General features: G+C 37.8%; 1 protein-coding gene across 1 annotated transcript; it reads right to left on the bottom strand.

The window, feature by feature from the left end:
* Positions 1–1,147: 1,147 nt before the first annotated feature.
* On the bottom strand, positions 1,148–15,244 carry FHL5 (four and a half LIM domains 5). The gene is made up of 5 exons (XM_022562427.2): positions 14,049–15,244; positions 13,015–13,186; positions 10,842–11,011; positions 6,211–6,397; positions 1,148–1,627 (listed from the first exon to the last, which is right to left on the bottom strand). Exons 1-5 carry the CDS (start codon positions 14,202–14,204, stop codon positions 1,464–1,466), a joined length of 849 nt encoding a protein of 282 aa, XP_022418135.2. The 5' UTR covers positions 14,205–15,244; the 3' UTR covers positions 1,148–1,463.
* Positions 15,245–16,559: the final 1,315 nt, after the last annotated feature.

Here is a 16,559-nt window from a genome sequence, read left to right as displayed (position 1 = left end):
GCTTCACCCAAGTGACACTATAACAAAGGGTGGTAACTGAGCATGGAGAGCAGAGGTTGATTTCCATTTATCCCACATAATGCGGAAAATTTTGTCCAGGGGCAGCTAGGTAGGGTCATCATCAGTAGATGTCTGGTATAAAGTTAAACACATGGTGATAGGCTTTTCACTAAGGCTGTGACCAGTAAACACTGGTTTATTTGTAGATTGGCTACCGAGGGTTGAGAGTGCCCCTCACAGCCATGCAAGAGCCTGAAGCTCTAGAACACCATTGGCATGGGTGAGGTGAGTTGCATGGGCATGGAGGAACAGTGGGGAGGGCTCATCTGTAGACCTTATTGCTCTGTTGTGCTGCTTTGCAGGTCCTGAATTATCAGCAGTGAATTATTCTTTTCCAGTTCTTCTTATTACTAGGTTTCTTGAAAGCCCACTTTTATGTCTTCCCATTAATCAACTATGTAATTTTGGAAGGCAAAATGCATGACGCTGAGAGCTAATTATGCATTCTATTATGCCTTTAGATATCTGGGTGAAAGTCAGGTTCCAACACTCAATCCCTTCCCTAAAACCCATTTCCAGAAGTGATGATTTAATGATCTATTTACTTTAAAGGTTTGCCTTTGGGGACTGATTATCTTAGTTAGCTCTTTTGAAAGAACAGACTTTTCTTTCATGGAATCTGTTAAGCATTTAGAAAAAAAATCTTTGTGGGCTTTGAAATGCATTTAATACAAAATGTGTTGGAACCTATGCTTTGACTATCCTTAGGGAGAAAGGACCCTTTTATATCTCTGCAGAGAATGAGAGGCATAGTGTCCAGAATTCTCAGATTCCATTGATTAAATATGGTAACCAACCAGCTGTGGAAGCAGGATGGATGAGGGCAAATCGTAGCTTTGCTTTTTCGACTCTGAAGTCAGTACTTGTGAACAATAAAAGAATGATAAAATGACAAAGTACTTAAATGTGATGATTAGTAATCACTTCCTCCTGATCATTTCTGTCCTTCTACCATTCACAGCCAGTCATGTTATATATAACTAGCTAGTTAGGAATGCAAACATTAGTCTCATGTATGCCCTTCAATTTGATCTCTTATCTTCCTTTTTACTCTGCAGGTTTGAAAAACATCAGTTTTCAGTAATAACATCCATGACTTCTAGGTATAGATCATACACTTGATTACAATAAAGAAATATTTTCCTGTATTTCTAACAGCAGAGTGCAGTATTTTGCAAGGAAATGTGCCTTTGTGACTTAGTATATATTCATTTCTGTTAGTCTGTTGTTTTTTTTGAGCTCTTATAACATAGTTCAATCAGACTGTGTGCAAAAACTCTTCCGCTGTAAACTCTACATGAATGTTTTCTAAAAATTAAGTCAGAAATACAACATCGATCGAGTTCTGGATTTAGTGAGAACAAAAGCAAGGTGGATTTCAGGTGGGGAAGGACTGTCTCCGTCTACATGTCAGTGTCCACCCCAGAGCCACATTTGTGGCAGAAGATTTCCTTGTTGTGAGTCAGGAAGCCTTTCCCCACCAAGGTGACTGAGCACTTCCCACAGTTAAAGCATTCGCTGTGCCACTGGCGGTCTTGAAAGCAGATAAACTTGGTGTCTCTGAGACCTGTAAAGCAATTGGAGAAAAAGAGTAATCTATTCTTTCAACAAATAGATTGAGCATTCTCTCAGGGACTCTTCTGGGAACTGGAGATACAGCAGTGAGCAAGGCCATGTAGAGGCAAGTAACCTAAGAAAGGAGGCTACCCCCACTGACCTGTGTCTATTTGGGAGAGTCACCCATGGACAAGTTCTTTCTATGAGACCCAGCCAGATTCTCAGTCAAATTTTTCCGTAATATACATAAGTAGGTAGAATCTGGGTATACAAAGCACATATTTTTTGAGACAGTTAAGGATTGCCTAAGACATAAGGAAATACAGGGTAGTGCAGTGAGAGGTATAGGTTTTGAAGTCAGACATATCTAAGTATGAATATTTTTTTTCCTTCTTTGCGACCCTGTTTACTTAGAAGCAAAATTAAGATAAAATAAATGTATACTTCCCAGCCTGGTATTTGATATTTTAATGACTTTTAGTTCTCTTCTCTTCCCTCTTTTTTCATGTTTCATTTTATTCAGGATAAAGTCCCATGGTCGTATTGTGGTGTGGGACACAATTCCCAAAAGCCCTAAATAGAGAATTCCATCTATCCTGTAGCTAGCCTAATGTGATGACCTCATTACCTTGCCCAGAGGTGACTTCAGCACAGGCTTGCAGCAAAGATCTGTGAATCTGATCCCTCTGGCCACTGAGGCCATGCTACCCATTGATGGGTTTCTAAGAGGTGCTTTGTCAGCCTCTATCACTTCAACTTGGGCCTCACTTGAGCCATAGGGTTCCTAAGAAAGGTGTGAGAATTTGAGTTTTCAGTGAGACTCATCTCTATATCCCAAATATGAATCCAGCGTACAGTTCAAGGAACTGATTTTGAGGAGTCGTAAAAGAAAAGGTCTAAGGATTGGGAAGGGGTTGGGATGCCCTAGGCTTGAGTCTTTATTTGCCAATGATAATGAACTTTTGTGTTCATCCTGGAAACGTTTTTTGATGTCTTCACATAAATGTACTAGTTCAGGGATAAATTTACATCAAATTCTTGTACTTTTCTTGATTAAATTTATAGCTTATTTATGATGCTGTCATCACTACTTTCTAATAAGAGTAAATCAATAATGTACCAATTAATTCCCTTAATATTCAGAACATTAATAAGCTGACTGCAAGAATAATGTTCTGTATATACATAAATCATCTCTTTATAAAACTAATTATTATACATCCAGCATTTTGATGCACATGAGGTTTTCTTGATTTTATTATTAGGCCTTGTACAGGTGGCAAATGTAAAAATAATTCTTTCTAGAATTTTACAAAGAAGAATTAAAAAGAAGCATCTGGTAGCAGGAATATAAGAAAGTCCTGACTCAACATGTGAGCTGATTGTAAAGTTTTTTGATTTTGGACATGTTTACTCCCTCAGGTCAGAAGGGTCATTTGCAGTAAGAAAGTCAACAACAGGTCTCTGACACCTGTTTTATTTGGCTTCATTCATTCCTGAAAATTCTGTAGAATAAGAGCTAGCATTTGTTGAGAACTTGAAGATGAGCCAGTCACTGTTCTAAGCCCTTTACTTCATATAGCTCTCACGTCACCTTCATGGGGTAGATATTACCATCAACCCAACTTTGCAGACAGAAATTGTCGGACAGAGAGGTTCAGACTCTTGGCCAAATCACCCAGATGCTAAGTGGAAGATCTGGGATTCAATCCTAGGCCATCTGGTTTCAGAGCCTATGCTCCTAACTTCACCAAATTGTCTGAATTTTCTTTTTTAAAGAACATAACCAGGAACCTTAGCATCCCTTTCTGAAGAAATCAACATTTGAAACTCACTTTACTAAAAATAAACAGAAGTATAAGAAAGCAAACATGCGATCTTGTTCAATTCCTCATTTTGCAAATAAGGCAAATGAGGACCTTGGAGGTGAGTTTTGTACCCACGGGTCACACAGTAGTCAGGGGCAGAGGCAAGACCAAGGTCTTTTACTCCCTAGATCAGAGCTCTTCCTACTAGATCAAGCTGCTTCGTTTATCCCAGAAAGTTTGTAAGGTAAATCCTATCTTAGAAGAGGAGAAAAAATTGTAATTACATCTTGAGTTTGTTCCTTATAGATTTAGTTACTTTAAAATAGTGTTTTGAAAACATTCTAACATAGTTTCTTAGGATGACATATTGTTTGCATGAATGTACAACTTTCAGAAGATAAATATATGGTAGTATAGTTCCCTATGGTACATTAGTTCAAATAGTTCAATTTTAAAGAAGCACTACTACAGGGCCTATATACATTTAAGAATCAGATCAAAACATATTAAAGTGAGCTGGAAGTTTTTGCAGGCATTTAGTTTCTGGTGTCTCAATCACAGAGCTAAAAGAAGGTTAAGATAATGACCAAAAGACTGTCCTAAATTAAATGCATATCCTGCATGTGGATTACTTTGGGGACAAATCATTGGTTTCTGATCATCCCTATGCTTCATGTGGAACAATATGGCTTTTCTGTCTGACCTAAAAAAAAAAAAAAGCTGTGCTCAGTGATTGACCTGTAACAACCCATCAGAAAAATCACATGAATCTGTGATGCGTCAGAAATGAAACTCATCAAGTTCAGGGCTTGTGTAGGCACTTTTGGATCAGTATTAGCCATTTGGGTCCCCAGAAAATTTTCAAACCATTTTGAGTTGTTTAATTTTCTCATTTCTTCACGGAACAGCCCCACCCCACCTCCAATTTTTTTTTCTGGCCAATTCAAGAAAAGTATTGTAGAATAAATTGACTAAATCCATTGGGCAGTGATTGCAGATTCTACTAAGATTTTGCTGCTCCAGTTACTGTTGCATTTATGGAAGTCCCATTTCTAACTAAAACCAGTAGAGATGGTGGCTTATTCTCTTGGCTTTAGGAGTCGCCAGATGTATAGAAGCAGGAGAGCAGAGTGGTTAAGAGCCCAAGATTTGGAGCCCTATAGTCTGGGATTGCCAGCGTAAGCCCTTGAAAGGGCTGGAGAGGTGACATAGCTGAGTGATAGAGACAAGGTGGAAGCAGCAAAGGGGCCATGCCCTACATAACGGGCCAGCCACTCAGCTCCATATGACCGTGACCCGGCCGGGAATGTGAGGGTAGTCTGCTCACCCTGGGCAGGCTCTTTGTTTACTTTTAGGCTACAGAGATGGATTTTACATTAGTTGTTTACAAACAAGTGCAGGCCAAACAAACCATGCTTGCTGGCCAGATATAGCCTATAGGCCAGTGTGAGATTCTGAAAAACATGGTGCCTTCCTTGTACGGAGAGACAGAACTATGTTCTTTTCATCCAGGAAACTCCCTCCCTTGCAAGTAAGTGAAAGCCTGTCAAGCTGGGTTTGCAGCAAAACTCTTTATTTGAAGCTGAACAAATATTCAGTTTTACTCTGTGATATCTTTGAAGATAGAGGAGGAGGAAAAGGATAAAATAATCTTTAATTCTGTGTTATATAGACTGAGCTAAAAGTGAAATATGACCAAAGAGTACTAGGAATGGAGAACAGAAGTATAGTTCTGTTATTCGGTGACCATACATTGCCTAAAAGAATAGCTGTTGGATTTCTCAGGTGTGATGAGCTCTTCAGTTCCTTTACTACAGGATTAGCATTTTAGAAGTGTCTCTAAGGAAAACATAATGCTCTTTTTACCTTGAAAATCCATTTAACACAGATTGATTTACCATTTATGTTATTTTCAAATCATGTCATGTATATTTTGTTTCTTCAACAGAATGCTATCTTGTTTTTTTTTTTTATCTCATCTATTCACAATTAAAACTTATTGTAGGGCTTCTCTGGTGGCGCAGTGGTTGAGAGTCCGCCTGCCGATGCAGGGGACACGGGTTCATGCCCCGGTCTGGGAAGATCCCGCATGCCGCGTAGCGGCTGGGCCCGTGAGCCATGGCCGCTGAGCCTGTGCGTCTGGAGCCTGTGCTCCGCAACGGGAGAGGCCACAGCAGTGAGAGGCCCGTGTACCGCAAAAACAAACAAACAAAAAACAAAAAAACTTATTGTAAGTGAATAGAAAGCAAAGAGAATAATATATTTGTTAGAAGCATCTTAAATTGAGGTTTAATTAATTCCTGACCTATGCTATCCTAATTATTATAGCCTCAGATTTTTGCACAGTACTTGCATTTAATTAAAACTTTATCTATTTTAAGGCCCTGTTACCCTTGTTTGGAATTCAGCAGCATTTTGTTTTATAAGTATCCCTTCCCCCACTCAACTCCTTAAAGTTCTGCCTCAGATCAGGCCTCCTTGTGAAGGTCTTCTCCGCTCATCTTATCCTCCTTCTTCCCTGAATTATTACTTTATGTAGAGTCAGTACCGTGAGGTTTAGTATTAATTATCCTCTACAGAGCATAGCTACCTTAATTACACTCTATACTTGCCTTGAGGGTTGTGCGTAATATTTATATTTATATATAGGTACCCATGTTTATTTCAAAAGGAAACATAAAGGAAAGATCATTCTTTTTTAAATTGCATTTCCTGAATTAAATACATAGCATTTACAGAGCCATACCTGTCTCATGGTAGGACCATATTAAACTGAATAACTCACCAATAATAGGCTTGGTGCAGGTGGCACACTTTTTGGCATAAAGATGATTGTAGCAGTCCAAGCAGAATGCATAATCATCTCTGGACATAAAGTCTTCTTCACAGAGCTCTTTCCTACAGCCACTGCACAGAAAACACTCTTTATGCCATGGCTGGTCACAAAACATTATCCCACCTGAAGTAATCACCTGGCAAATGATCACAAAAAAGGCAATGACTGTGGAAGTTATTACAATTCAGACCTTTTGTGATTCTCTTCTGTGCCCACAAGTGGTACTTTGGGCTACTCTATCACATTGTGTCAGGATGTCTTTTCCCTGTGATTTTTTTGAATCTATGAGAAACAGAAGGCTACAGGGATTAAAGAGGGCTGGTGATAAATGTCCTAATTTTTCTCCTACAATGGAACAGAAAGGAAGCAGGACCATAATGAACTCAGGAAGATGAAAAAGAAATAGGCCCTTGATTCCTTTGCTCATCTTTCTCTTTCTTGTTGTTTTTCAAAGATCTGTTTTTAGAGCTAAGATAGTTTATATGCTATGTTCTTATGTCCATGTATAACTTTTAAAGATCCTAAGAAAAAAAAAGCTATTTTTCTTCCTGAATGCTTTATTCCAGCAGTAGTAACCCTGAAAGGAATTGATCAACACCATAATCTGCTAATAATGAATAATATTTCTGAGGTGTTTTTTCAGTCTTCAACCCTGTTCTTAACTTCTTCTTAACATTCTCGACATGCTGACACAGTAGGGACTATTATCTTTCTCCCTTTAGAGATGAGCAACTACTAAGAGTTGGAGTAGTTAAGTCACTTGCTAGGGTCACACAGAGCTAGCATTCAAACCTGCACAGCCTTATTCCGCAGCCCATGTGCTTAACCATGAACACAGTACTGAGATTAGATTACTTTGCACTGATAAGCAGTTGACAAGTCTTTGTTGAATGAATGAACAAACACTAAGGGAAAAAATGTTTGGAAAGCAACTCCAGTATTGTATCTAGCACAAATAGGGGTGCTCTGGGCAACTGTGTGAGTTTTCAGCATTAGGGCTCAAAGTCGTAAGTGCTGGTTGTACATTGAACCTTAATGTGTGATATGCTAGGGTTTTGCAGAGATGCTTGTTATTCCTCCGTAAGATTTATTTTCTAAACCAGTTTAATCTGGATTTTACTTTTTTAAAGGCTGAGATATCTTTATTTAAAAATCATCTGGAAAAATATTAGACAACTTTTCTTGTGTAGCAATTTTTAAGTCACAGCACCTTTCAAATCCACGGCTCTTGAGGTCCTGGGTTGTCCGGGGAACCTGGCATATGCTCATGGAAATGTCTTAAAATGACTGAAGCAGTGTGATATCCGAGATGCCGCCTGTAATCTTTGTATGCAAATTAAGTAGATATAGAAAAAGTAGTCTATTCTAAGCCATCCTATTGTGGCACCTAAGTATCCTATAGCCGTCCTATAGGATACTTGTCTATCCTATAGGCTTTTGAAAAGATGATTCTAAAAACAGTTTAAAATCTTACAATGACTATCTTAAAAATTAAAGACACTTGATAGAAAGTTATTTTTCACAAAGGAGGAAAAGTATACTATTCTAAATAAGTAAATAGGAAACATAATGGTGTGTGTGAGCTAAAGCAATTTAAAATGCCCCCCTACTGACTTCAGATGCCTTACAGAAGGCACAGCAGAGTTCCAGATTCCTTTGATTTGTTTGGTCAAATGATTAGCAGGCAATGCTTAAAAGATTCAAAACTTGAAAACTGTATTCACAGCAAAATAAAACTTGATGTACCCTCCAAAGATTGTTTCATTAGGGGGAAGAAACTCTGGAACATTAAAAATTGTTTGCTTGTGATTATATTCTTTTGAAGAGGCAGACGGGCTAAGATGAAGTCTAATATCCAAGCGTGGTTTTCGCTACTGATTGATCCCAGGATTTAGAACAAGTTTCTTCTCTGGCAAAGTGGAGGCAATAATGATTTTGCACCCAGTGGATGAAAGCTGGTGAATCACAGAATAGTCTATGTGAAACTTGAGGAGTTTGAATTCAGAGTACTACAGTTTGAGGTTACTTGCTTTTTGGTAGAAAATAGATTTTATTTTGTGAAACTAAAATGTATGAAAAAAGTTCTATGGGCCTGATGGTCAAGTAGTTTTTGCTTATTTTCTTTTGTTTTATATTTGGTCTTTGGCTTGGGTTGAAACAAATTGTTTTTCTTCAGCTTGGATCATCTTGATCCGAAACATTTATATCCAGCTTTACTTAAAGGACTTGTGGTTTTAAAAAATTAAATAGAAAATAATCTGGCATGTTGTGATCTGTCTACTACCCAATAGAAACATTTCATAAATTTTTCGGTGACTTCAAATCATGTCCTAAATATAGGGCAGGCTCCTCTAACCTGGGAAACGCCAGGGCTTTGGCCCCAGATAGTGCTCAGCTCTGATGATGTACTAGAGAAGTTCTCTTGACTCTTTATGGCACTGAAAGAAACTTTATACTGTGTGCCCAACAAATGATTTTAAGATGAGTCTCACGAGTGTCATTAATATTTTAGTGTAAGTCCTTAAGAAACGTAGCCTAAAAATGGCCAACTTAGTTGTCCTGCAAAACAGTGAGATAAATATTTTATTTCCAGCATCCCTTTCTAAATGCATGTCATTGACTGATAATTTTTCGGAGCTTCATCTGTCACAGAGTCATAGGGTCTGACTGTTTCTTGTAAAGTCATTTTCTAAGTTGTTGGAAGTCTTCGGGTGTAAGGTGGTTTTGTAGCATGTTACTTTCAACTGTAATTTTCAGCCATCATGACAGTGTAATTTAATAATTATAACATAGGGGTTGATTGATGCCTCTTCAACTGCAGTACCAGTATTTTAAGTATATGTGGAAAATCGTTGAGTGTGTGTATGTTTGTACATGCATTTGTAGAAAGTGGCAATGACAATTCAGATGCAAGTATGCAAATGGTCTTCAGAGACCTGCCAGAGTAGCCTGTAGATCAAAAATGTTTAGAAACCACTGGACTTATCCAATATGTTTTCATGATTCAAGCTTTCTCATCACAAGTTATAGGGTTATTTGAAACTTATGATGCCTCACAGGTCAAGAATTTCTTTGAGAACATCGATATATATTTATGGAATACAGACAGACTTTATCAAGGTGATAGAGATGAGTGACTTTCATGTAAAAGCTTAGAGGATACAAAAAGAATTGGACCATGTTTACTTGAAAAAAAAATGACTTTTTTTCCTATTGGAAAATATGTTTTGAATGGGTGTCCAAATTGAAAGGCCCTGCATGGAGCTCTGGAGCTGGAGGTGAAGGAAACCAGTTGCAGTTCTTAAGTCATCTTTCTGTCTTTCTGTCTAATGAATTTCCCTAAAGATCTTGTCAGTCTCTTGAGTGTCACTCTCTTATCTATCCACTCCTTTTTTTTTTTTTTTCTAACATCTTTATTGGGGTATAATTGCTTTACAATGGTGTGTTAGTTTCTGCTGTATAACGAAATGAATCAGCTATACATGTACATATATCCCCATATCCCCGCCCTCTTGAGCCTCCCTCCCACCCTCCCTATCCCACCCCTCTAGGTGGTCACAAAGCACCAAGCTGATCTCCTGTGCTATGCGGCTGCTTCCCACTAGCTATCTATTTTACATTTGGTAGTGTGTACATGTCCATGCCACTCTATCTCTTTGTCCCAGCTTACCCTTCCCCCTCCCTGTGTCCTCAAGTCCATTCTCTATGTCTGTGTTTTTATTCCTGTCCTGCCCCTAGGTTCATCAGAACCATTTTTTTTAAGATTCCATATATATGTGTTAGCATACAGTATTCGTTTTTCTTTTTCTGACTTACTTCACTCTGTATGACAGACTCTGTGTCCATCCACCTCACTACAAATAACTCAATTTCGTTTCTTTTTATGGCTGAGTAATATTCCATTGTATATATGTGCCATATCTTCTTTATCCATCCATCTGTTGATGGACACTTAGGTTGGTTCCATGTCATGGCTATTGTAAATAGTACTGCAGTGAACACTGTGATACATGACTCTTTTTGAATTACGGTTCTCTCAGGGTATATGCCCAGTAGTGGGACTGCTGGGTCATATGGTAGTTCTGTTTTTTATCTACTCTTTAGAAATATAAAAGCTTCAAGCTTAGAAGACATTTATATTGCTTGGACATGATGTGAGGAGTGAAATATCCTGTTTAAATTGGTTCCCTTAGTCACTCTGTGAGACAAATCCATATCTCTCTGAAATTAAATGGATCAAAAATTTTCTAAGAAATATTTTGTATTCAAAGAGAGACGTGGGCCCTCTACCAGAATATGTGAAATCTTGCCTGAACAGCTGTGAATGGAACTGGAATATCAAATCACTTAAGCCTTTGGAACATTAAATTCATGTTCTGGGTGGAATTTTATGGTGATAAAAATAGATGGGCCTCCTCACTGTGACAGGTAGTGCTTTCGAACATGTTGGAATTCAAAATTAACATGAATGTGCAAAGATGGATATGACATGGTAGTATCAGTTCACTGCAAACATATAATGCCGCTACAAAGCGATGGTTTGGAAGATTTCACAAGCTTCATCCTCTTTAGATATTTACCTCCTTAAAAAAGCTGCAGTAGTGAGCAAACTCCATCTCAAAACACGGCACACAATAATTGCCACTCTCTGTGGAAATCAAAGGTTTAGCTCCTATTGGCTGTCGGCAATGCTCGCACACAAGGCAGGTTTCATGCCAGTAGTTTCCCTTAAATTTCATTTTCCGGGAACCTGTACCCCCAAAGTAAGAACCTGTTAGTACAAATCAAGCATAATTGTTCTTTTAAGCAATAATATGTCAAATTACTTAAAATATATACTAAAGTTAAGGTGAAAAAAGCAATCATCCATATAGAAAAAATAGCGTTTACTGGTTTCCAAAACATTTATCTGAAAAAAGAGGTCAATAAATAGAGTTCAGCCTACGATGATGGTGAATCACTTTCGCTGGAAACTCTTGTGCTGTTTCACAATTTTGAGATGTGAAAGTACTATAAATGTAGACTCTGAAAGGCTGCACATGCTTCAGATAAACTGGGACATAATAAGCATTACAGGGATATTAGGAATGCCCAAGGCACAAACTCCTGAGATTGATGTTGTGTAGTTATGGTCTCCTAGAAAATCTTTGAACCTATAATAAGAAAATGAGAGAGAATTGTTCGTATGCTGCTGTCCATAGGGATTGAGAAGAGGATCAAAACAGAGAATTAGTACTTGCCTAAAGGTGTAACAATTTACTTGGATCCTTGTTTTCCCTGAGAGAAAATAAAGATGACTGACCTTCACACCAGTTTGTGTTGAGCTACAAAATGATGATTGGTCCCATTGTCCTATGATGGCTTATGTTTTCTGATGCTATTGGTTCTGCCTAGGACAGGGTGTTTAGTGCAGTGTTAGTATAATTTATTGGTATAGATTTTATCTTTATTCCATGGCTCAGTTTCTGGTTCAAAATGTTTCTATGAATTAGGTTTATGAAAAAACACAAAGGACAGTACTTTGCCCATTGGAGACAGAAAGAATAATCTTTTCATATCTAAAGTACACTAAATGAGATAAAGAGATAGCAGAAATATGTCTTTCTGCAAAGCAGGGTTTTGTATAGTATAGTCCCCCCCTTTATCTGTGAGGGATACCTCCCACGGCCCCCAGTGGACGTGTGACACTGCAGACAATACCGAACTCTATATATAAATACTATGTTTTTTTCCCATACATACAGGGCTATGTTAAAGTTTATTTATAAATTAGGCATTGCAAGAGATTAACAACAATAACATAATAAAATAGAACAGTTATAACAGTATACTGTAATAAAAGTTATGTGAATGTGGTCTCTCTCTCAAAATATCTTATTGTACAAGTTTAATGCCTTTTCCATCTTAACCAAGCACCTATCACGCTCTGTGGCCGTAACTTTTGCAGTTGGAGGTGCAAAACTAGCACGAATTTCTTTTTCCTCCTTCACAATTTCATGGATGGAAAATTTGTTCTTACATTAGATCTTAGCAAACTCAGCATACAATTTCTTTCCTTATTGAGAACTTCCTTTTCATTTAAAGGAAGAACTTTATGGCTTTTCTTTGGCATACCTGAATGGCCAGCATCACTACTCTTGCACTTTGAGGCCATTATTAACTAAAATAAGGGTTTCTTGAACACAAGCACTGCAATACAGCAACAGTCTGATCTAATAACTGAGATGGTTATTAAGTGACTACTGGCCAGGATGCTCTGGACAAAGAGATGATTCACGTCATGGGCAGGATGGAGGGTTATTTCATCACACTACTTAGAAGAGCACACAGTTTAAAACTTAAGAAACTTTTACTGTTGGAATTTTCCACTTAATATTTTCAGACTTAATGTTTTTGGCCTCGGGTAATTTTTGTTTGTTTTTTTGCGGTACGTGGGCCTCTCACTGTTGTGGCCTCTCCCATTGCGGAGCACAGGCTGCGGACGCGCAGGCTCAGTGGCCATGGCTCACGGGCCCAGCCGCTCCGCGGCATGTGGGATCTTCCCGGACCGGGGCACGAATCCGTGTCCCCTGCATCGGCAGGCGGACTCTCAACCACTGCGCCACCAGAGAAGCCCTAGCCTTGGGCAATTTTAACCATGGAAAGTGAAACCGTGGATAAGGGGGGACTAATGTACTATACTCTTACTGTGCTTGGGTTTAATTCAAAGCATTGCAGGTTCAGTTATAGACCAGAAGTGCCTTGTGATCTTACCAGGCATGATGGTCTTCTTACAATGGAAGCACTTGGAGGAGCACTCGTTAGAATAGTACTCGGAGCACAGCAGGCACTCATCCTTGGCAGCAGAAGGCTTTTCCACCAAAGACTGACTGCGTTTGGCGTAATTGAAGCCTTCATGCCAGTGATGACCTTTGTAACAAAGATCCTTTGAGACAGTAAATAAAAGTTAATTAAGTATGTTTGTGACAAAACAGGCCATTTTATAAAACAATACTAAACACCCCTGGGACTCTGGTGCCAGTAGGTGGTGCTGGTAGCTTGAGGGCATGTTGTTATTGATACTGTTACCCATAGAGAGGAGACTCTCTGGGACAATTAAGAACTAGAGCCTGGGGCTTCCTTGGTTGGTCACAAAAGACAGATGGAAAATAAGTGTACTCTCCTGTTTCTTCAAATTTCCTTTACCTTCCTTTTATAAACTATAAGAAAAGATTTTCATGGAATGATTTTTATTTTTAGGTTGTAACATCCTATTACTGTTTGAGATTTACCTAAACAAAATCTCAACACTAGTTAACTAAAACAAAGACCTCCCCCGCTACCCCCCAAAAAAGGAGGAAAAAAATATAATAATGTGCATTCTGGGAGGAATGGGTGTATGTGTGAGAGGTATCAGCGCACAATGGTTTAATGAAGATGAGGCTAATGTGAAGTGAGAAGATACAGGTTTTTGAATCTTTACGGCTCCAATTATTTATATAGTTATTCACTTATACTCTTATCATTCTAGAAATAACATTTCAGCTGTGTAACTTTGGGCAAATAACTTCTTTAATCTTCAGCATCCTGAACTATCTCCCAAGATCATTGTAAGGATTAAAGTGTATCTTATGTGCCACAGTGCTGAGCATAGTGCCTGGAACTTGATTGATGATAGCTTTGAAAATCCTTATATCTAGTAGCAGAGCATTAGAGTATTAACAGTCAACACTAAAGAAAAACAGGCATTCCAAAGCACTTGTCTGCTGTTCTTATGCAATAATTCTGTGAACTGAGGTAAGGCCTACCTTGGAATCTGATTCGATTGGTTCTTTGCACTCCTCACAATAGTTAGAAAAGGTACGATCATAACAAGTAACACGGTATGGATCGTGATCCTTTAGTACATACTTCCCAAGAAGTGATGCCATGCAGTATTGACAATCAAATTGAGCAGTTGTCATTTTGGCTTAATCCTATGAATAAAGAAATAATTTACATATATAAAGGCAAATTTTTTTGATAAGATACATTATAAAGCCTCAATACAACATGAGTCAAGCACTTGAATAGATTTATATTTTCTTATATGAACACCCACCAATTTAGGAAATATGCTGTAGTCATGGTGACACTTGGAGTGATTTAGAAGAGGCTACTCTCCCATCTTGGCAGTTCTGTGTGTTTTACTAGCAAAATGCATTAAACCAGCAGCCAGAGTGTGGAAAAAACATCTTGTATTCCTCATTCACTAATGTGGAATTCAATGAGAATGTAATGTGTGTTGAAATAGGACGGTTTCACCTGAAGGGTATAAATATGAACTGTCGATAGAGCTTTCACTAACTGTCATCACTTACTGTCTTGTTGGAGAGTGCTGGAGGTGGAGTTCATGGGGATAACAAGAGTCTTTTTTTTTTTGCTCTAACTGAAATAGAAATTACTGATCAAGTACCTTGTCATTTTCCCTGCCATCCTTTTATTTCCCAATTCTTTGTCGGGTACCTAGTGAGGGTTCTGCACATTAGTCCTAAGGTCTTCCTGTACCATAGACTCTCCCTTGGGATGTCCTCCTTACCTGTGGCTTCAACCTCCCTAAATATACTGTTGACTTAAATTTCTAGCTTTAGCCTGTTCTTCATTTGCCTCCTGGACATCTCCACTTAAATGCCCCACACTTAGCTGGTCAAATAAAACTCCTCAGCAGTGAGGATTCAGTCCAAGTGTTAGGTCTTTGTGACTGCCACTGAGCAGTTTTCCAGATGTGGACATGCAGTTAAAACCATCAGAGGTAGAAAAGAGCTATCAGATTCTTCAGGTTTTAGGGCTAAACTAACATGTACACAGAAGGAAGAATAACAGCAGCATTTTATAGAATGAAAAACATAAAGCCAAGGTCAGGATAAGAATTCTAGTTATTTTGTAAATTAAAAAACAAAACACATGGATTTCAAAAGGGTGTAATTAGGCATCGAACATAAGTTTTTCATTGTCACCAAAAATAGTACCACTGATTTTCTTGGAAAATAAATATATTGGGAACTATGAATATTTTCTAATTCTCCACATCAGAAATTTGTTTTTTAATTTTAGCAAAATCAGAAAATCAATTATTGTGATGATTTTTATAGCATTTTTCATGCCAGTTTTTATTTACTACATTCAAATTGCATTCTCACATATTTTGCCACCTTTTATTTTAATGATGAAGTTTCCAGCAGTGTCTTGCTGAATGTACATTATCATTAATTCTGTTTATAGCAGATCTTTACTAACAAAGAAAAGACTAAGGATTTAGAATATATGTGTCTTTTCCCAGGAAAGATGAAAATTCAGACTAGAAGTTCCCAGGGGAACATGGCAAAATTATCTGCAGGGAACACTGGATTCCCCATTTGATTAATTCCACAGAAATGTCCCTTTTTAGTGAATACAAACACACTAAAAGGATTGCTGAGAGCTTGGAAACTGGAGGAAATAGATCTAAATCCCCTGAAAGATTTAAAAATGCAAATTTTATTCACATTCACAGTGATCAAGTTTTTATCTCTTAATGGTGAAATACGGTATATACCTTTAACTTTCATCACTTAATATGGAAAAGACCATTTTCACTGTTAATATTTCTTTAGTTTTAGATGTATATAATAGCACCATGAAGCACAGCCTCTCAGGACTTAGGAACTCCCAGACTACTTCCATTTTGTGAGGCTTTTAGTATATTATAAAATGAAGAAACACCAAAGGTATCACAAAATTGGTAGAATTTCAAGTTTTTATTTTAAACAACACTCTAAATACAACATTATAATACCTGTACTTCATTTGGTGATCAGAAGTCTAAATATCTAAAATCTAAATAAATATTTATTTTATAATATAAATATTGATATAGAAATATATATCAGTGAATATAAATACTTGTCTAAATGTAAGTACAAGAAGATCCTGCCCCATCCCCATTCTAATCACATAATAGGCCTTGCTCCATAAAAATTCTTAACAAAATTGACCCTATTTTCTCCAGTTTTTTAAAGGAGAAAGTACATCTTATTCCATCTGTTTTTTAAAAGCAAAGTCAGGGAGTTGGGGAGGATGAGAAGAGTCAGTTCAATATCTCAGAACTATGTAATTTTGCATTTTATAGTTATACAGTGGGAGTAGGCATTTGGTCCAGGTCAACATGTGTTAAATGTCTACTCTGTAATAGTTGAAGTCCCTGCCCTCAAGAAGTCTGGATTCTCTTAGCTCTTACCTTGGTAATAGTGAATATAATTTGAGATAAGGAACAAACTGACCATTTGTGCTCTTTTTCTTAG

The sequence above is a fragment of the Delphinapterus leucas genome, chromosome 12 (assembly GCF_059928025.1).
Source record: "Delphinapterus leucas isolate spDelLeu-1000000601 "Yukka" chromosome 12, BTC_Dleu_Yukka2, whole genome shotgun sequence".
Classification (NCBI taxonomy): domain Eukaryota; kingdom Metazoa; phylum Chordata; class Mammalia; order Artiodactyla; family Monodontidae; genus Delphinapterus; species Delphinapterus leucas.
Note: the sequence above shows the minus strand (reverse complement) of the source record. Positions and strands in the feature narration are given on the sequence as shown.

Excerpts from the sequence above, each read along its gene's own strand:
- FHL5 (XM_022562427.2), bottom strand. The coding sequence starts at position 14,204 with ATGACAACTGCTCAATTTGATTGTCAATACTGCATGGCATCACTTCTT. Across the intron at positions 13,187-14,048 it reads CAATCGAATCAGATTCCAAG|GATCTTTGTTACAAAGGTCA; the intron begins GTAGGCCTTACC and ends ACTGTCTCAAAG. Across the intron at positions 1,628-6,210 it reads CTGCACCAAGCCTATTATTG|GTCTCAGAGACACCAAGTTT; the intron begins GTGAGTTATTCA and ends ATTGCTTTACAG.